Source organism: Protomyctophum bolini, assembly GCF_963924005.1.
Source record: "Protomyctophum bolini genome assembly, chromosome: 12".
Lineage (NCBI taxonomy): Eukaryota > Metazoa > Chordata > Actinopteri > Myctophiformes > Myctophidae > Protomyctophum > Protomyctophum bolini.
In genome coordinates this window covers 5,021,804-5,043,873 of record NC_137873.1, presented here as the reverse complement: position 1 = coordinate 5,043,873, position 22,070 = coordinate 5,021,804, and the positions used below count along the sequence as shown (strand labels likewise).

The following is a 22,070-nucleotide window of genomic DNA, read 5'->3' as shown; positions in this document are numbered from 1 at the left end:
TCTGTTCTTACAGGTATGTGCTATATATATATTGTACCAACTATAACTTGTTATAATTTAATGTTTTGATGGTAGTTCTTCTGTGATTGCAAACTCAATGTTGAGCCCAGTATGCTGCTATGGTATTCTTATTTCAATATTGTATTTGTATTAAAGACCTCTTATAATAAAATTAAAACATGTATTAGACAGAGGCTAATGTTATTGGTTAGGCAAAAAGTATTGGACAGATAAGCTACTGTTATTGGTCAGGTTAAAAAAAGAGTGTTCAATAGCAGACCTAAAAGCACTACAAGCTTGAAAAATAGCAGATCTACAAGCTCATAGCGCACCACCGAGTGGCGCGCTACGAGCTTGTAGGTCTGCTATTTTTTTAAACTGTCAGGATTTAAGACATTTTTGGAATCTGATCTCAGGTCAAAATGCATTAAAGAACCACCATTCTTCCATGCGTATCATCTCTTTATAATAATACAAAATATATACAGGTTGGAAACAAAAACAACAAAAGGGGGAATTTACTCACGACCCATACAAATTGGTGTGCGACCCGCATATGGGTCCCTGTTTTGGGAAACTAAGGAATAGGGTTTGGGAAGCTCACTGACTTTAATGGAACATTAATGGAACATCTGCACTCTTAAGAGTGCAGATGGACCCATATCCATGTGTTCATGTGTACATTAACCTGTGAGGGTCCATTTGGTTCAAAACTATCACTCATTTTCCTTTCCTTTCCTTTCCTTTGTTTAAATAACTTAAGTCCATGCAGGATAACACATCGAAGAAGGTAAACTCATGAGCTACGTGTCCTCCTCTCTCCCTCTCACCAGACACGGAGACATGTGACTACGGCTGGCACAAGTTCCAGGGTCACTGCTACGCTACTTCCCCACCAGGAAGAGCTGGGACGCGGCTGAGAGGGAGTGTCGTGTCCATGGGGCCCACCTGACCAGCCTGCTGTCCCACGAGGAGCAACACTACGTCAACCGTACGTCCCACAAACGCTAATATGGTATCCGTTTCGCATTCGGGTTCTTGGAAACGCCCCCCAGCCACTGCGCTAGTTTGACTGAGGTTAGGTTTAGGTATGCTTTACTGAGGTTAAGGTTAGGGTTAGGTTTAGGTGTAGGCTGTCAATCACAGCGACTGGCCAGTCACAGCGCACCATTTACTCAAATGCGAAACGGGAACCATATCAGCCCCACAAACAGTTGCTCTTTAAACCTTTGCATGCGTTGTCTTCGGGTCAAAAAGACTGGCCGCCAGCATGTTTACCATCAAAAGAATAAAAATAAATAGTCATGTTCTTTTGTAAATGAACTCCCTCCTTGATCATGCTATGGCTTCACGCGAAAGCATTAACCCATTTAGACCTGAGTTAAAAAACATTCACTTTGAAAGAATATATATACAAAGATTTGCGCCGCATTCTTATGATTTTTCAAAAGCAGCAGACCTACAAGCTCGTAGCGCGCCACTCGGTGGCGCGCTATGAGCTTGTAGGTCTGCTATTTTTTCAATAGATAAATTATAACACAATGTTTAAAACACCAAAAGGGGTTAAAAGTAGCAGATCCAAAATCTCGAAACGCGTCAATGAAGCAACACGTTTTTAGCTTGTCCATCTGCCATACTTTTGAATTTGAGTCCCACGAAACGTTTTCGGACATTTCCACTCGACAGAGACGATTATAATAGTTATAACGGTACAAACTCCTGAATAGGGGGAACACGGTCATGTTATCTCAGGAAGAATGATTCATGTGTACTGTAGAAAATGCTACTCTCTCTCTCTCTCTCTCTCTCTCTCTCTCTCTCTCTCTCTCTCTCTCTCTCTATCTCTCTATTGTCTCTCTTCTCTCTTATTTGTGAGAGTGAAAAGTCCTAAAAAGGGCCCAGTGTAAAGTGTTGTGTTTGGCTGGCACTAGGTCTGGGGCAGGACTACCAGTGGATCGGCCTCAACGATAAGATGTTTGACAACGACTTCCGGTGGACCGACGGCAGCCACATGGTGAGACACACACACAGACACACACACACACACACACACACACACAGACACACACACACACACACACACACACACACACACACACACACACACACACACACACGCACGCACGCACGCACGCACGCACACACGTATATAGACGCTGCTAGACTGTATATAGACGCTGCTAGACTGTATATAGACGCTGCTAGACTGTATATAGACGCTGCTAGACTGTATATAGACGCTGCTAGACTGTATATAGACGGTGCTAGACTGTATATAGACGCCGCTAGACTGTATATAGACGCCGCTAGAGTGTATATAGACGCCGCTAGACTGTATATAGACGCCGCTAGACTGTATATAGACGCCGCTAGAGTGTATATAGACGCCGCTAGACTGTATATAGACGCCGCTAGAGTGTATATAGACGCCGCTAGACTGTATATAGACGCCGCTAGACTGTATATAGACGCCGCTAGACTGTATATAGACGCCGCTAGACTGTATATAGACGCCGCTAGACTGTATATAGACGCCGCTAGACTGTATATAGACGCCGCTAGACTGTATATAGACGCCGCTAGACTGTATATAGACGCCGCTAGACTGTATATAGACGCCGCTAGAGTGTATATAGACGCCGCTAGAGTGTATATAGACGCCGCTAGAGTGTATATAGACGCCGCTAGACTGTATATAGACGCCGCTAGACTGTATATAGACGCCGCTAGACTGTATATAGACGCCGCTAGACTGTATATAGACGCCGCTAGACTGTATATAGACGCCGCTAGACTGTATATAGACGGTGCTAGACTGTATATAGACGCCGCTAGACTGTATATAGACGCCGCTAGACTGTATATAGACGCCGCTAGACTGTATATAGACGCCGCTAGACTGTATATAGACCGTGCTAGACTGTATATAGACGGTGCTAGACTGTATATAGACGCTGCTAGACTGTATATAGACGCTGCTAGACTGTATATAGACGCTGCTAGACTGTATATAGACGGTGCTAGACTGTATATAGACGCCGCTAGACTGTATATAGACGCCGCTAGACTGTATATAGACGCCGCTAGAGTGTATATAGACGCCGCTAGACTGTATATAGACGCCGCTAGACTGTATATAGACGCCGCTAGAGTGTATATAGACGCCGCTAGACTGTATATAGACGCCGCTAGAGTGTATATAGACGCCGCTAGACTGTATATAGACGCCGCTAGACTGTATATAGACGCCGCTAGACTGTATATAGACGCCGCTAGACTGTATATAGACGCCGCTAGACTGTATATAGACGCCGCTAGACTGTATATAGACGCCGCTAGACTGTATATAGACGCCGCTAGACTGTATATAGACGCCGCTAGAGTGTATATAGACGCCGCTAGAGTGTATATAGACGCCGCTAGACTGTATATAGACGCCGCTAGACTGTATATAGACGCCGCTAGAGTGTATATAGACGCCGCTAGACTGTATATAGACGCCGCTAGAGTGTATATAGACGCCGCTAGACTGTATATAGACGCCGCTAGACTGTATATAGACGCCGCTAGACTGTATATAGACGCCGCTAGACTGTATATAGACGCCGCTAGACTGTATATAGACGCCGCTAGACTGTATATAGACGGTGCTAGACTGTATATAGACGCCGCTAGACTGTATATAGACGGTGCTAGACTGTATATAGACGGTGCTAGACTGTATATAGACGGTGCTAGACTGTATATAGACGCCGCTAGACTGCATATAGACGCCGCTAGACTGTATATAGACGCCGCTAGACTGTATATAGACGCCGCTAGAGTGTATATAGACGCCGCTAGACTGTATATAGACGCCGCTAGACTGTATATAGACGCCGCTAGACTGTATATAGACGCCGCTAGACTGTATATAGACGCCGCTAGACTGTATATAGACGGTGCTAGACTGTATATAGACGCCGCTAGACTGTATATAGACGCCGCTAGACTGTATATAGACGCCGCTAGACTGTATATAGACGCCGCTAGACTGTATATAGACGCCGCTAGACTGTATATAGACGCCGCTAGACTGTATATAGACCGTGCTAGACTGTATATAGACCGTGCTAGACTGTATATAGACGGTGCTAGACTGTATATAGACGCCGCTAGACTGTATATAGACGCCGCTAGACTGTATATAGACGCCGCTAGACTGTATATAGACGCCGCTAGACTGTATATAGACGCCGCTAGACTGTATATAGACGCCGCTAGACTGTATATAGACGGTGCTAGACTGTATATAGACGCCGCTAGACTGTATATAGACGCCGCTAGAGTGTATATAGACGCCGCTAGACTGTATATAGACGCCGCTAGACTGTATATAGACGCCGCTAGACTGTATATAGACGCCGCTAGACTGTATATAGACGCCGCTAGACTGTATATAGACGCCGCTAGACTGTATATAGACGCCGCTAGACTGTATATAGACGCCGCTAGACTGTATATAGACGCCGCTAGACTGTATATAGACGGTGCTAGACTGTATATAGACGGTGCTAGACTGTATATAGACGCCGCTAGACTGTATATAGACCGTGCTAGACTGTATATAGACCGTGCTAGACTGTATATAGACCGTGCTAGACTGTATATAGACCGTGCTAGACTGTATATAGACGCCGCTAGACTGTATATAGACGCCGCTAGACTGTATATAGACGCCGCTAGACTGTATATAGACGCCGCTAGACTGTATATAGACGCCGCTAGACTGTATATAGACGCCGCTAGACTGTATATAGACGCCGCTAGACTGTATATAGACCGTGCTAGACTGTATATAGACGCCGCTAGACTGTATATAGACGCCGCTAGACTGTATATAGGATGGATTGGGGGTAAGTCCCTGCGACATACTAGCGTCATGTCCAGGGGGTGTACTTGTACATCAAGCTGCCTCAAGCTACAGAAACAGGAGATAGGCTCCTGCCCGGCTTGGCAAGGCTACTACGGTTCAGAGTTCGACTGTACTGTATGTTTCTGTCTATCTAGGAACCCATTGGCTATTGTCTGATGAGGATTTACTGTCCGGGGGTAAGGGCCAATGGTTCTGGGCTTCCGTTGTAGCCAGTGGATATCCGGGCCACGCCTTCCACTACCATGTGTCCGGTCGGAGTTGGGAGATGACTAGAAGTTTACACCGGGATAAAAGTTCATCTGGCGATATCGATGGGTTTCGAGCTGGTTTTGACTGGATTGTATTTCAGGAATTGCATTCCGCCTCTTTTTCTCGCCACATAGACTGTTTACCTGGATGCTAAAGTCGTGTTACCAAAGCCCGTTCAATTGTAATTGGTCAGTACTACTCAACGACTACAATCTGAAACCAGAACACTTCTGAAACCAAACATATTGCACCTCGCCTGCATACTCTGAATTCATATCCAGGATATCTGTTTATAAAAATCTATATATGTCTTGACTGACTTATGGTGCGTGGATGTGTGCACTGCACATACGATACGATAAATTATTACGGAACAGTGGATCGAAAGATATTATTATCTTCATTGTAAAACATGTTACAGTTGCCTCAACTTGAATCTGTATGATTGTTCTGAATAGACATGAGAAAATTGGACTATACCGGGCCATAAATATTACAATAAGTATTAATAATAAGTCATGTTGCGTGCACTCAGTGTCAACCCTTCCTGGTCTGCAGGGATGAAGCTGCCGTCGCGCGTGCCCACCCAGGTGGACAGTGACGAGGAGCACAAGTGGAACCAGACAGAGGAGTATGGACACGGGACTCGCTGCTGCTCCTGTCCCAAGACCGACAAGGAGCTGAAGAAGGAGAAAGAGGACTCGGAGTACCGCAAAACCTTTGAGAATTATCTCCACAACGAGGTCTTCGAGATAAAGTAAGTAAGACTTATGGAGCTCTCGTTTGCAAGGAACTGGAAGCTTGTGTAGGCACAGTGGTTTTAGGATGTTTAGAGTTTTAGAGTTTTATTAGGATCCCCATTAGCTGGTGCATAGCAGCAGATAATCTTCCTGGGGTCCACATAGAACATAAAAACATGACATTCGACATGGACAATGATATATAAATATCATTGTATATCCGTATTGTATATCCGTATTGTATATCATTGTATATCCGCTATCATTGTATATCCATTGTATATCCGCATTGTATATCCGATATTCCGCTTACGACTCTCATTGCACCAGGAATATTAGATTCCTTCTTCATAATTGTCAAATCTTCAAGGAAATATCAATTGGTTCCCATAAGACTGTGCTTGATGGTGTATTTATTTTTTACCTTCCTCTGCCTCACAGCTTATTCTTCCAAATAAAACAAGATTACAAATGAAAGCAAACGCGCTAAAACATCATCCATAAAGTTACGTTTTTAATTGTATGTCCAATCAACCGTATGTCAACATTGTCAGTTGGTCAGTTATCTTTTGCAAGAGGCATGGATGGTGCCAGGTGCGTGATAGATAGGCTTCATTACCATGGAAACCAGACACACAAGCTGTTATTTGTTGGTCACATATTGGACATATTTCCTTGTAATGAATGGTCATGCCTCTCTGGCTGTCTGTACACAAGAGTGAATACCATATATGGAAGTCAGAGCAAAAGCTTTGAACTGTTCTTTTTACCTGCTTTGAAAGTTTTTTAGAGTGTGCCAATCAATTTAAAGGTAGTATAAGTGATTAAGTATTAACTAGCTCCATATTCTGATAGTACTCATTGATGTTTGTTCAGTAACCATAACAGAGTCTCCCCGTCTCTCCAGCTCTATATTAAGCAGAACATGCATTTATACATCAGGATACCTATTGTATCTAATCGGGAAAGAGAACTCACACAGGTTCTAGATTTAACAAGTGATTATACGAAGAATTGACCAGACGAAATTGGAACTTGAACAATATAAAATTGAAGCTGATTTTCTGTTTATGGAAGAGCTGGAAAGATGGGTGGGGGGGGACCCCTGTTGCTGAACAAACACTCTATACTCTATAGCAATGAGTACTACAGTATGAGAATAATTATAGCGCTTTAAGCTTTTAACAAAACATTTGACTTTGTGCTCTGGTCACATTCCCTTGTCAGTTAAGGCTCACATGCACCCTCTTGTGTTGAGTATTAAGATCCTCTACATAATGCCATTCATGGGCAACGTGCAATAGCTTTGTCTCTGTCTGGTGCACAAGTTATACGTAATTTACAAACCAGTCAATAGATTATCACACCCTATGCACGTTCAGGTGGTAATTGTATCCACAAAACACATTCGCAAGTCACTGTTTTGGCGTCTGGGTGGTTCCTGGCACCACCACAGACACTAGGGGCTGTATTTTGCGTGCTCTTTGGCCACTCAGAATAGCCAAATGGCATTGATCACGCCTCCAGGTCTTTAGTTTACTCAAGTTAGGGAATAAGATCTGGTACTTAAGACATGCAAAATACAGCCCTAAGGGTTCAATCTGGCTTGGGTACACAATTGAACGTGTTCACAGATGGGAAGTATTAATGACACTGAGATATCTCACGTCTCCTCTATAAAATTCTTAGGAGTTTTAGTGGATGAGAAACTCAGCTGGAAAGAACACATCAATCTAGTTTCCAACAAAGTTTCTTGATCGCTTGGTGTCATCAGAAAAATGAGTGGTCTGGTCAATCAAAACTGTTTGCTTACTTTATATTACAGCTTGATTTACCCACATTTAACATTTTGCAATATGGTCTGGGCCAGCACTTATGTCTCTTACCTCCACACCATTTACCTACTCGAGAAGACATTTGTTACTTTATCAAAACAACTCCATCACTCTGCTCCGTGCACTTTTCAAAATGCTCAACTTTTTCCAGATTAACACTTATTTACAAGCTTAAACATACCCCAACTCCATCCCCAGGCCTTTTAGTTAATTACTTTCAAACATTCTCAAGTCCACAAATACAACACTAGACAGGCTACTCATCTCCATCCCCCCCCCCCTTTATCGTACTAGTCATGGTCAGTTTTCTATTGGATACAGAGGTACTACACTTTGGGACAAATATCCTACTGGTTTACAACTTTCTCCTCTGAACTTGTTTAAGAACAAACTGAAGGTGGTTCTGATTGACCAGATCACTTATCAAGATTCAAGTCGGGCAGAAAGGGTGAAATCTACAGGTTGTGCTGCAGGGAGCAGAACTGACAGGAATAGCATGTTCCTCTGCATACGTTAGTTCTCCCAATGAAACTCCTCTCTGTCTGTACAGTATTTGAGAGGAATTGCACAGAGTGTTTATTTTGCGACGAGCACGTGGAACACACGGGAGGGAGGGAGAGAGAGTGAGAGGGGGGAGAGAGAGAGAGAGAAAGAGACTCTGTACCCAGGGGAAATAAGATCTGCGTTGGGACCTCTATGGGTACCACAGGTTCCCGCTGACTTCTACTCTCGCAGGGTTCTACTCTCGGTGATGAGGGATAATATCTTGCAGTGTGTGTGATCCCTTGTGTGAGACTCATCCCTGTGATCCCGTGTGTGAGACTTATCTACTAGTGTGAAGTGCCTTTACGATCCGATGAATCCCTGGCGACTTTAAAAGTTGTACAGGGTGTACTAGCTGCTCTTAGTTTTGCATGTGTACATGTTTATTTCCGTGAGGTGACATTTAGCCCAGAAGCCAGCATGACACGACCGCTTCTCTCCCCACACCACAGACCCAACAGACAGCGGCGGTCAGCCATGGGCATCGCCAATCGTACCCTTCCGTTCCTCACCACCGCCCCGAGCACGCCAGAAGGCAGGACGCGCAGGCCCGGGGGAGACAAGGGGGAGGAGGACGTGGAGGAGGGGGAGGAGAGCTTTGAGAGCACCAAGTCGGTGGTGACGGTGGCGGCCAACGCCAAGGAGTCCACCGTCATCTCCAACCTGCGGCACTTCACCAGCTACCAGATAGAGGTCCACGCGTGCAACCACCCCACCGACCCCTTGCGCTGCAGCATGGCCGCCTATGTCAGCGCCCGTACCATGCCCGAGGGTAAAGACTCACCTTTATTTGCCATGTGCACAGTATGTACAAGGAGATACAGTATAAACAACACATCCAGTTAGTGCAAATATAACTAGGTTCATGCATTAGCACGAGCATTAGCATTTATTTACATTTAAAATGAACAATTTAGGCATTTGGCTTATCCACAGAGAAAGCAGTCAAGTAAACACTGTGCCAAGAAATGAATCCTATACCGTATTACAGATAGCAGGTCTAGCGTCCTCTTATAATCTCTATAAGGGATTTTTCAGGTAATGCACTCGGGATAAAGGCAGGACGGAATGTCTTTGTAAGTTGACTTATCTAATATTTTATGTGCACATCTAACCCTAGCTTACCCTCAGAGAATGACAGTGCATGTCCTTGAGCAAATGTTTGTTGAACTGAATCTGGATAATAAATAACCATTCATACCATAAATGTCATGGGTTTCAATCCAGGTCCTGACCGCTGATCTCTGTTCTATGTTTTATGTCCCTGCCTTATATTCCTACGGCACCACTATACTCTGATCTAATAAAACCAAAAGATGAAATCAGATACCTTCCTTGAAAGAGCACCGCAGGAATTGATATCCTCCACACGGGTAGAGAGAAATGCTGAAAGGTTATCGTATCATCGGTGTGAGGCTATTGTTTGCCAATACGTCTTTGCACCCTAGAGAGCCATTCATTTTGTCTTCCTTCAGACAAAGCTGATGACATCGTGGGCTCCATCGTCTACGAGGTGTCAGAGTACACGGTGCACATCAAATGGCAGGAGCCCAAAAGTCCCAATGGCATGATCATCCTGTATGAGGTCCAGTACAGGAGACTGGGGGATACTGAGGTGAGAGGAGGCACACGCACGCACACACGCACGCACACGCACATGCACGCACGTGCACACGTACACGTACTCACAAACACACACACACACACACGCACATGCACGCACGTGCACACGTACTCACAAACACAAGTTTCTATTACTAGTAGCAAGTAGGGTTGGGGCAGATAAAAAAAACTTTTCATTATTGATTATTGCAGGAGAAAATGTTGATTTAACTAAATATGAATTAATAATTTTTGCTATTACAAAATAAGTTTAAATACATGGGTGGTATCTCTACGGTTTGCTTTCCTGTGAGGCAAATATGCGAATTATTGAAGGATAAGTAAAAAGAAAAAGAAGAGAAATGTCAAAATATATTAACATGCACACACATTTACGCCCCCAGAGAGAGAACACACACACACACACACACACACACACACACTCACTTTTATTTGCATGCATCTATAAATTTAACCAACAAAAAACAAAAACACGAAACTAGTCATTTGAGAGTTGAGAGTATAATTGCACTCATTCAGACCATGAAACCACCCACACTGGTACATGCTGCAGCTGTTTGTTCCCACAGACACTTTTGCCAGGAACAAGATGTTGTTTTGAAACTGGACCATTTGGTTGATAATGGCCCTAATGGAGCGGTGGTTCTAGCACTGCTGCCTCCGCGCACGTCTTTTAGTTACCATGGCGAACGTTGCGTACTGTCTGACTTGTTCTTGCCGACTGTTATTTGCCCTAGCCTAGAAAAACAAAATTAAAAGAAAAACAACTTTGATTGTCCTTCTGTTAAAGCACATTATATATATACTGTGTGTGTGTGTGTGTGTGTGGGTGTGTGTAATATGATGATCTCTCCCTATATACAGTATATATATATTTGTGTGTATGTATACATACAGTAAATTCAGTACTCTTTTCATTTCCTTTCACAAGAGTAGTAGCATTATGTCGTTGCTTTTTCTGCTCAGTATGTACTTTTATATTTGCTTCGTCCAGTTTTCTTTCTTTTCTTTTTATTATCTTATCTGTTTTCATTTATTTTGGGGTTTTCTTGATTTTATTTTGTTTGTTTGTTGTTTTGAATGTACTAATACATTTTAAATGTATCATGTCGTGTAAACGGTGAGGTTCTCGCATAAGCCCCTCTAGGGTTTCTTAACCTCACCGGCACAACAACTAAATGGCCTTCTTTCCTTTGGAAATAACTAGTATATTATGTATGTTGTGCAAATCAAATAAATCAAATCAAATACAGTACATATAATATGATGCATTATATAGTATGCTTATAATATGGGTTTTGTTTGTTTCCAGGATCTAAACTATTGCGTGTCGAGGAACATGTACAAAACGGCCAATGGCTGCTTGCTGAGAGTGGTGCACCCTGGGAACTACACGGTGAAGCTCCGGGCCACGTCGTTGGCGGGCAACGGCTCCTGGACCGAACCCACCCACTTCTACGTCCAGGACCTGAGTAAGTACATGAGGTCAAACCCACCCACTTCTACGTCCAGGACCTGAGTAAGTACATGAGGTCAAACCCACCCACTTCTACGTCCAGGACCTGAGTAAGTACATGAGGTCAAACCCACCCACTTCTACGTCCAGGACCTGAGTAAGTACATGAGGTCAAACCCACCCACTTCTACGTCCAGGACCTGAGTAAGTACATGAGGTCAAACCCACCCACTTCTACGTCCAGGACCTGAGTAAGTACATGAGGTCAAACCCACCCACTTCTACGTCCAGGACCTGAGTAAGTACATGAGGTCAAACCCACCCACTTCTACGTCCAGGACCTGAGTAAGTACATGAGGTCAAACCCACCCACTTCTACGTCCAGGACCTGAGTAAGTACATGAGGTCAAACCCACCCACTTCTACGTCCAGGACCTGAGTAAGTACATGAGGTCAAACCCACCCACTTCTACGTCCAGGACCTGAGTAAGTACATGAGGTCAAACCCACCCACTTCTACGTCCAGGACCTGAGTAAGTACATGAGGTCAAACCCACCCACTTCTACGTCCAGGACCTGAGTAAGTACATGAGGTCAAACCCACCCACTTCTACGTCCAGGACCTGAGTAAGTACCATAGACTGTAAAAAATATGGACAAAGCGTTCCGCGGGTCTAACGTGAACGTAAAATGAAGCCTGTCAGTCCTTGCAATGGAAGTCGCCATCTTTCTAGATCGTGTGTGTGGGGGATCCCGTTCATAGACTGTAACGGTAGCCACGCCCCTCAGAACATGCGCGACTTTATGGTCATTTTTCTAATAAATGGGACCATAATTTTCCAAAAAGAATATTATGACATTAGAAATGAGACTTTAAACTAGTGACTGGAAGCGAAAAGTATTCATGACCATGTTTATTAAGGTAATACAGTCTAGGTGAAGTTGGGCCCAAATACATGGACTTCTATGGGGCTATGGGTTTTTTTGAGCCCAATGAGAGCGCCACAACAGGCCATTATATGAACTTTCATTTCCTTAGTGGCTTCACAAAATATCCGTCTGACTTCCCCCCTGGTCAAACCTCACACAATGGAAAGCCCTTTACAATCATTCCATGTGCAGGCTTCCATGGACAGCAGGATATCATATGGAAAATGTATTTTTTTTATCTGTAACGGGTCTGCAAAATAATGTTTGTGATAAAAGGCAACGGCAATTGGACGAATTGAAGTATGGTACAAAATACTGCTATATAGTATCGATCTATACTGTTTATCTATCAATTGTATTACCAGTAAGACGCGCAAACGCGGGAAGCGAACGCAGCTGAGACCCTGCAGATCATGTCTGTCTGTCTGTCTGTCTGTCTGTCTGTCTGTCTGTGTGTCTGTCCCGCTGTTACTGTATATGTGGACCTGGCCCCTTTTGTGCCCATATATCTAGCTGTTATTTCACAGGCTGTGAGGTTCTTGTGAAGAATGTTCAACATACAATGCAAGCTTGTACATCACCTATTTTAGAAACATGTGGAAAATCCTTTCCTGCCCAAAATAGGGGACACTGGATTTAAAGGGCTGTATTTTGCCTGTCTCGAGTACCAGGTCTTATTCCCTAACTTGAGTAAACTAAAGACCTGGAGGCGTGGTCAATGCTCTTTTGGCCACTCAGAATAGCCAAATGGCATTGATCACGCCTCCAGGTCTTTAGTTTACTCAAGTTAGGGAATAAGACCTGGTACTTGAGAGTGAGACACGCAAAATACAGCCCAAAGTGTGTAAAATGCTGTGGGTTTCATTGGGGGATTTGTCTTTGTGTTGTGATAGGGGTGGACCCCACCAATGTGATGTGATGTGATGTGGGTTTCATTGGGGGATTTGTCTTTGTGTTGTGATAGGGGTGGACCCCACCAATGTGATGAGGGTTTCATTGGGGGATTTGTCTTTGTGTTGTGATAGGGGTGGACCCCACCAATGTGATGAAGATCGTCATTGGCCCCGTCATCTGCTTCGTCCTGCTGCTGTTTGTGGCAGGAGCAGGATTCATTATGTTTAAGAAGAAGTACGTTCCCCATGTTCTTTATTCACTTCATTGGCCTTAGTGTCATTTAGGTTCTAGCTCTACTGATAATTCACCATTTAACACATATTCCAGTACTTTCCCAAAAAGTGTTTGTGAACAGTGAACAATGGGGGGGGGGCATAATTTGGAAGGCATAATTTGCTGTTTATTTGCGTATCTATAACTCAGAACGTTGTAGTACATTTTCATATAATATTGTCATTGTTTGAATGGAAACATTTGCTAATGGGTTGACAGTCAATCATAAGTAGTCCGTCCTGTCTACTCCCTCTGATATAATGGAAAAACAATTTTTCATGTCGTTTTCTGCTGAAACACTGTGTTTTCCCCATCGTATTTTATGCATTTGCCATCGTTCAGTAGTAGCATTGCATTTGATTGCATTTTAATCTCCTTTTTTACTCTCTTAGGCAAACTCAAGTGCCCAGTGGGCCCATCTACGCTTCTTCAAACCCAGAATATCTTAGTGCTAATGATGGTAAGTAATGAGATTAAACGTTTACCCTTGATAGGGAAGCTCTCGATGGGTTAATCACTAATCACTAATAATTTCTGTCGGGTAGAAACCACATATCTCTATTATTTCATTTCATTTTTTGTAAATTAAAATTGTCATACTACATAATACTGTATAAGTAGCGGATATGAACATGTAGATGTGCTATTTTAATTATTTAAAGTGAAAATGAAAGGGGTTTATTCGGTCTGTGGGTTTTTATAAATATTGAACCAGTGAAAAGTATTAACAAGAACTTAAATAACAAACTACGGTTGGATCCATTGGGTCCACCAGTTATCTTTTTTCCCCCCCATTTCTTGAAAAGTAACCATTTTGGTTTCCAACGACAATAATACAGCAGCAATAATGTCTCCGCACAGTGTATGAGCCAGATGAGTGGGAGGTGCCCCGGGAGAAGGTCAACATCCTCAGAGAGCTGGGCCAGGGCTCCTTCGGCATGGTGTACGAGGGCATCGCGAAGGACATAGTGAAGGGCGAGCCGGATCTGCGCGTGGCGGTCAAGACGGTCAACGAGTCGGCCAGCCTGAGAGAGAGGATCGAGTTCCTCAACGAGGCCTCGGTCATGAAGGCCTTCTCCTGTCACCACGTGGTAAGGAGAGACCACATCATCTGAACAGAGATGTGCTCTATACACAAACACTACTCAGACACATGCGGGAACATCTAAAATATGCCTTCTGTATATATATACCAGCTATGTTTATTCTGGTACGCGGTACTTGCGTTATGCATGTTACAAGTATATTGTTATTACTTGGTGCCATTTCACAGTCACCATTGCCAACGACATAATTGGCTATATTTGATTCGGGAATCTAAAAATACATGGTTTTGGATGCTGGGGATGAGTGTGCTACTGCCTTTTATTTCCATCTATTTATATCTCAAACTTTGCTCTTGGACTGGTTCTTCAAGTTTTGTTTCTCCATTCCTTGCGGTCAGACTGATTGTTCTACCACATCACCTGTTACAAGGTCCAACCCCACAGTGCTACTGTAGAACCCGGTGGTTCTCAGAGTTCCTTGGGGGAACCCTGAGGGACCGGTCTGTATCTCTGAGAGTATACAAATGGAACCACAGGTCCATTTGGTTCCATTTGTACACTCTCAAAGGTATGGTGGTCGTTGAAATTAGAAAACACACTCCACACACTGATGAAGGCTGGATAGACGAAATGTTTTTTTACATTTTTTTTCATGTAGAAAATAAAAAGAGTTAAAACTCACTCTTACCACTGTGTGACCCAGTGCCTTTTGTTTATGATGATGGTCCTTGAAATTAAAAAGTTTGAGAACCACTGGTATATATAACCCATCAAACTGTGCCTCCTCCCCCGACCCTCAGGTCCGTCTACTGGGCGTGGTGTCTAAGGGTCAGCCAACCCTGGTGGTCATGGAGCTGATGACACACGGTGACCTCAAGAGCTTCCTGCGCATGCTGCGGCCCGACTCTGAGGTAGCGCACAGTCACCTCACACTCCATGATGATGGTTGATTACGCTTATTATCCCCCTTACTTTACTTGGAGGGATGGAATGATTACATTAAGAACACTCCTTCACAACAATGTAGGTCTGCTGCTAAAGTACAGGCATCATAACGTCAACACACAATATTCCACAATGCAGTCAACTCCCAACCGGTGCTCCGCTAGTGGGCCGTGAGGGTGTTGTAAGTGAGCCCCCGAATAATTGGCAAAACACTTAAGATTTTAATGAAAACAATAACATTAATATGAACATAATAATGTAAAGAAATTGCTATTTTGGTATCTTTGGCTGCATTGCTGCCAAGTTAAGTGGTCAGATGGGTGGGCCACAATGTCTTTTGAGATTTAATGTTTTTACGACGCGCCTCATTACTATAGAACAACCCGGGCCGCCCACCGCCCACTCTCAAGGAAATGATTCAGATGGCGGCGGAGATCGCAGACGGCATGGCTTACCTCAACGCCAAGAAGTTTGTTCACAGAGACCTGGCGGCCAGGAACTGCATGGTGGCTCACGACCTCACCTGCAAGATAGGAGGTACGGTCAAGATGGAGTCGCAAGAGTTGTGAATCTGTTCTGTCCAGTTCTCATATATATATATATATATATATATATATATATATATATATATATATATACCATACCATACCATACCATCTTTATTTCTATAGCACATTTAAATAACAACAAGTTGTACCAAAGTGCTTTACAATAAAATAATAAAAATCACAACTTCATTTAAAAACAAACAACATACAGTACACAGTGTCACTTTCAACATAAAAAGCTCATACTATGCTTGGAAAAGCCAAAGAATAAAAATATGTCTTGAGGCGTGATTTAAACACCTGAAGAGTGGAGGCTATATATATATATATATATATATATATATATATATATACTCAACTTACGGCAGAGTGTAAATGAGGTCTCAGGAAGTGGGATGTGTGAAACATTTACATCAATGAATGTTTTACGGAATAAATTATCTACATGTTAAATTAAGGTTTATATGAAATTACAGCTAGAAATGTGCAATATAGTAACTAGAAATGAATAACCATATCACTGAAATAAAGAGTACAGAATATTTACATGCACAATACAGAGGAGACTACAGTCAGGATGGATGAATGATAACTGTGAACTAGCTACATTGTAACGTGCATTTCCGTCCCTACACACAGACTTTGGTATGACCAGAGACATCTATGAGACTGATTACTATCGTAAAGGAGGGAAGGGACTGCTGCCTGTCAGGTGGATGGCACCGGAGTCCCTGAAGGATGGAGTCTTCACTGCACACTCAGACTGCTGGTCAGTACTCAGTACTCAGTTTTGTGTGTGTGTGTGTGTGTGTGTGTGTGTGTGTGTGTGTGTGTGTGTGTGTGTGTGTGTGTGTGTGTGTGTGTGTGTGTGTGTGTGTGTGTGTGTGTGTGTGTGTGTGTGTGTGTGTGTGTGTGTGTGTGTGTGTGTGTGTGTGTGTGGAACACCTACTGCAATCAAGTACTTCATGAGGAAATGTTTCATGAAAAAAAAAGAACCAAGGCTCATCTTCTAAAAAAAAGTTTTAAAAGCTTTTCCTGAAACAAGACATAAGACAAACAAGTAGACATCAAATATGTTGCCAGACATCATCTCATATAAAATAAAAAAGACAAAATGTGGTTCTATTTTAATAGGAGATTGCACACAAAAACAGATAAGGTTTAAAACGGAATAAAGATCTTTTTAGAGAGATTTGATCTACTTTTAGTCAGTCAAACACCAGTTTCAGTCATTTCTTTTTTTCCATCCCATTTATAATAAAGGCTAGTTCATCTTGTGAACAATAAAAGCCGATGTTTTCAAGGTAAAGGGTATATAGAAAGGAAGACGTACGAAGATGTACTTGTACACCACATCGTACCATATACTGTAAATATGTACAGTCAATCTACAGTGAATATAGAGAGGAATATGCAATGTATCAATGATAAAACCGCTGCAAAAACGAAATTGTTCGGTCGTACTACTAGTTGAACATTTGGCTGCGGCTTTTGGGAGTTTTCTAAACGAGCAACTTCTAGCACAAATTTCATTTATTTATTGTCCACGCCTATCCTGCCAGTCTCAGATCCCTCCTCCTTCACCGTTGTTTACCAGCTCTCGATGCTGTCTCCATGTGTCCTGAAAGCCTTAAGTTTGTGTAAAGAATTGTAAAAGTGGCATTCATGAAATTGCTGTCCTAAAATGCTGATGAAGTATAGTAATACGTGTGTGTGTGTGTGTGTGTGTGTGTGTGTGTGTGTGTGTGTGTGTGTGTGTGTGTGTGTGTGTGTGTGTGTGTGTGTGTGTGTGTGTGTGTGTGTGTGTGTGTGTGTGTGTGTGTGTGTGTGTGTGTGTGTGTGCGTGTGCACGCTAGGTCATTTGGGGTGGTGCTGTGGGAGATCAGTACGCTGGCAGAGCAGCCCTACCAGGGTCTGTCCAATGAGCAAGTCCTCAAGTTTGTTATGGACGGAGGTTTCCTGGACCGGCCCGACAACTGCGCAGACAGACTGTGAGTACAGACTAGTGTGACTGTTGGCTAATATCACTACTGTTCTGCTACTGCAATCATCACTACTACTACTATTATTACTAATACAGACTTAGAGCACTCGATTACTGGCTGCTGACACAAACTAGCGCTAGGCAATATGACTTAAAATATATATATAATTAATAATATATATAATTGAAGAAGTTGAAGAATTTTTCAGAAGATAATTGATGGCTGTATATATTTTGGGACACAAACGATCTACAAGCTCATAACGTCTTGCGATGCACGACGCCTGTTGTGTTCGTACATCAGCAATGTGTGGCGTGGGACATCATCGCGCGACTAAGTATAAATCAAGCTTAAAACAATCCAGCATCAGAAAATGTCTGCATGATAAACTACAACACCCCCCTCCCTCCCTCCACTACCCTCCGCAGACACAGCCTGATGCAGATGTGCTGGCAGTACAACCCCAAGACGCGTCCCATGTTCAAGGAGATCATCGAGATGCTCCGCGAGGACCTGCACCCGTCCTTCCAGGACATGTCCTTCTTCTACAGCGAGGAGAACAAGCCCCCCGAGACGGAGGACTTTGACCTGGACATGGAGAACATGGAGAGCATCCCGCTGGACCCCTCGTCTTACTCGCAGCGGGAGCAGTGCTCCGACCGGGACGAGGGCTCCTCCGTGGGCCTGCGGGGCAGCTACGAGGAGCATCACATCCCCTACACACACATGAATGGGGGAAAGACTAACGGACGAATACTGGCCCTACCGCGGCCCAGTCCATCATAACATACTACTCGCGCACACACACACACACACACACACACATGCACGCACACACGCCCACACACCTCCTCATCTCCAACACCAACACACAGATGCTAGATATAAATATATATGTATATGTTTTTTTGTTTTTTTTCGTTTTGTTTTCCGTAATTTTATATAGATCTCACTCATCACACTCTTCAGAGGCCCCTCGAAGCATATCTCAGGACATTATTTTTTTTCTTCTCAGATGCCACACACTAAACCAACACACTACTGTATTGTCCAACCATGGACACCAGGGTTTGTTTTTTTTTGTATTTAAAAGATGAACGATCTGCTTCTCTCTTGTCCACGATTGTAGTATTTTTTTATATATTGCCAAGTTTGTGCTAGACTGGGCGGATGATGGAATCAACTGTGAAACAAACTCTTTTTGACAAACAAGAAGGCTGCTAAAACTCATGGTCGCTTTTCTGACTCTTTAGACTTGTCCAGCCCCCCCCCGACCCTTACTTTAACAAAATGACGTTACCCCATCCTGGGGTTTGAAAAAGGAAAAAAAGTGCCCTTCTATTTTGTCTGTGGCCTACATCAGCTGTCATGGGATTTGTGTCTGAAACTTTGTACTCACGATGTCAACAAAACACAAGAAGACTTTTATCAAGCAACAAAGCTTGTGAACTTGTTGGATGGTCTGAGATGGTCCATCGCTGAACAAACTGTTTATTCACTGGAGCAGGTTGGAAGTAACCTGCCTCCTCACACTCTGCAGTATTCCAAAACAGCACACGGATTAAAACACATTTATGTTGGGTTATGTATGTCCTCCCCTTTGTTCTGTCGTCGTGTGTCCCCCACCCCCCTCCCCCCGTTTCATATTTACAGCTGAAGGATATTTAAACTGTTTTCAAAAGCATTTTTGACAAAACGAGTTCCTCAGATTGACCAATAGCTGCTTCTTTGGTACTGTATATTTTAGTGGGTATAGAAGATTATAAATATATATAAATATATTATTGATGTTTTTTGTACATAGTTGACATGTCATTTATGAGGTATTTCAGGTCATAGAAAAGGTTTTTACATGTTTAGTCTCTTATGTTTAATTTTTTTTCTAATCCAGAAAATCATACTAATTATCATTTTTGGACTCTCGATCAACCAACTGCACTTGGTCCTTTTTTTTGCTATTGGATGCACAGGTGAAAAGTGTTGGCGTCTTTAGCTTCAGATGTCTGCCCCTAATATCAAGATCAAATCAAATTGAGCTGTAAATAAAGCAGCAAGGTGCATTCATGAAGTGGCAGGATTCTTATTTCTTATCACCTCATTTTACAGTACATGTCCTCTTTCTGCAGCACTATCATGTTGACATGATGGTAGGTTCAGTTACTGGATCTACATTTCAATTTGTGGATATGTTCTATCTGTGGCATGAAGGTGCCACCTGTTGGCCATCATTGGCAGTGTGTTGAGGTGTGTGGTTGGTTGGTTGGTTGGTTGTAACCTGGTTGTGTGGGTGTTTAGGTGCTACAGGGGTCAAGTTCCTTCCCACCAACACAGAAACTAGCTGTTTAAATGCTCCGTGGTGTCTCCGTCTTGGCTGGGCATTTCAGCAAAAAGAATTGGGGAACTAGAAGAATGACTAAATTGGTAGTCATTATTAAATATAATTGGAAATGATTTGTGTCGTAACTAGTAAGGATGACTCAGTCCAGACACAGTTCTGTATACAAGACGAATACAAGAACCCTCGCCCCAAAACACACTCGCCCCAGTAAAATCCGTCGACCTCGGAACGTTCGGACCCACAAATCTAGCACAATTTCTGTCTACTCACTGCGTCTCATTGGTGGTTAATGAACAGTTCTGAAACCTGCCTACCAGTGCATTCATTCATTGTTGCATTCAGCAATGGGGATTCCAATGTAATAGAAACTATACAGTAGCCTTTTCCTGTTTATTGTCACATCACAGTTTTACAAGTAAAAAAGTGGGGAAATTAGTTTCTGTGCATAGTTCCCATCGTGTTATATTGGGGGGGGGGGGGGGGGGGGTGTAAGGAGCTCTTTTTCCACAAAAAAGTATGCATTTATTTATTTATTTTAAATTGTCAAAGCTGCTTGATGGATGGTGTCACTGGTTGTGATGTTTCTGAACTGTCTACGACCCACTTCAGAGTGACAAACGGTACCATCTTATGATGAGCATGAAGAAGGTTCCTCCAGCAGGAAAAGACCAAAACTTCCCTTTCGGTTTTTTTTCTGGGCCATGGTGGCCCGTATATATCTGAATGATCTGAGATATCAAGCAGTGATGTCTAGGAAACAAGTGAAAGTTCAAAACGAATCAAATCTCAAAATGTTTTTCTAGTTGTCATAACATGCCAAATGTGTTCCAAGTGCTAAATCTGTTTCTCGTTAATGTAGGCTAAGTACTATCAATTCTACTATTTTTCTATGTATGATCTTTGCATTACTGATACAGAATAAATAGTTTGGGTTTTTTATTGCCAAATATCATGACATTAAACTAATAAGTGGTGTGTTATTTGAGCAGCAGGTGATATATGGTGAAAACATCCAGATTACTCTTTGGACTACACAACTGTGAACCTTGTATAATCTATTACTAATCAGAATACACACATCTGGAACCAATACTGTACAATACACCTACATCAAGCACCTCCCCAAAGTATGGATTGAAAGAAAAACCCTACATTAAACATTTCAAACACATTTGAGCAAAGAGTCATCGACAGCCTCAATTGATGAGTCAGGTGATACTGGATAGTATTGTGCTGGAAATTATTTTTCCACACACTCTGGAGTCCAGTGAATGCAGTCGGTTCAACCTTCTTTATATTTATGATGATAGGCCTAATAGTGCAGAAAGAGTGATGGCTTGGTAACAGTAATTCTCCCCTATACATCTGAACGTTTTAATTGTCTCCTTGGAATATTCCAAAAGACACAATGTATAGAATACAGAAATTACTCAAGATTTATTTCAATATGAATGTTGTACACAGTAGATTTATTTCAATATGAATGTTGTACACAGTAGATTTATTTCAATATGAATGTTGTACACAGTAGATTTATTTCAATATGAATGTTGTACACTGTAACAGACAATGATGATAAGGCTCTGATAATGATTTTGTTGTTAGTAATTCTTTGACACTGTCACAAGAGGTCACTGTTGAGCAAATTAAAGTACCGCGGTAAGGCTTATGTTGCAGACAGACAGATGGGAGGAGGATGGCAGGTAAACTTAAGTTCACTTACATGAACATTAACTTAACTTGTCACTTA

The 22,070-nt window shown here is 42.7% G+C and overlaps 1 protein-coding gene across 1 annotated transcript; it reads left to right on the top strand.

The window, feature by feature from the left end:
- Positions 1–877: 877 nt before the first annotated feature.
- LOC308325014 (insulin receptor-like) lies at positions 878–20,728 on the top strand. The gene is made up of 14 exons (XM_080777394.1): positions 878–991; positions 1,932–2,014; positions 5,723–5,921; positions 8,735–9,054; positions 9,758–9,897; positions 11,218–11,377; positions 13,317–13,419; positions 13,851–13,918; positions 14,320–14,549; positions 15,305–15,415; positions 15,827–15,986; positions 16,637–16,766; positions 17,854–17,988; positions 18,411–20,728. Exons 3-14 carry the CDS (start codon positions 5,725–5,727, stop codon positions 18,766–18,768), a joined length of 2,112 nt encoding a protein of 703 aa, XP_080633520.1. The 5' UTR covers positions 878–991; positions 1,932–2,014; positions 5,723–5,724; the 3' UTR covers positions 18,769–20,728.
- Positions 20,729–22,070: the final 1,342 nt, after the last annotated feature.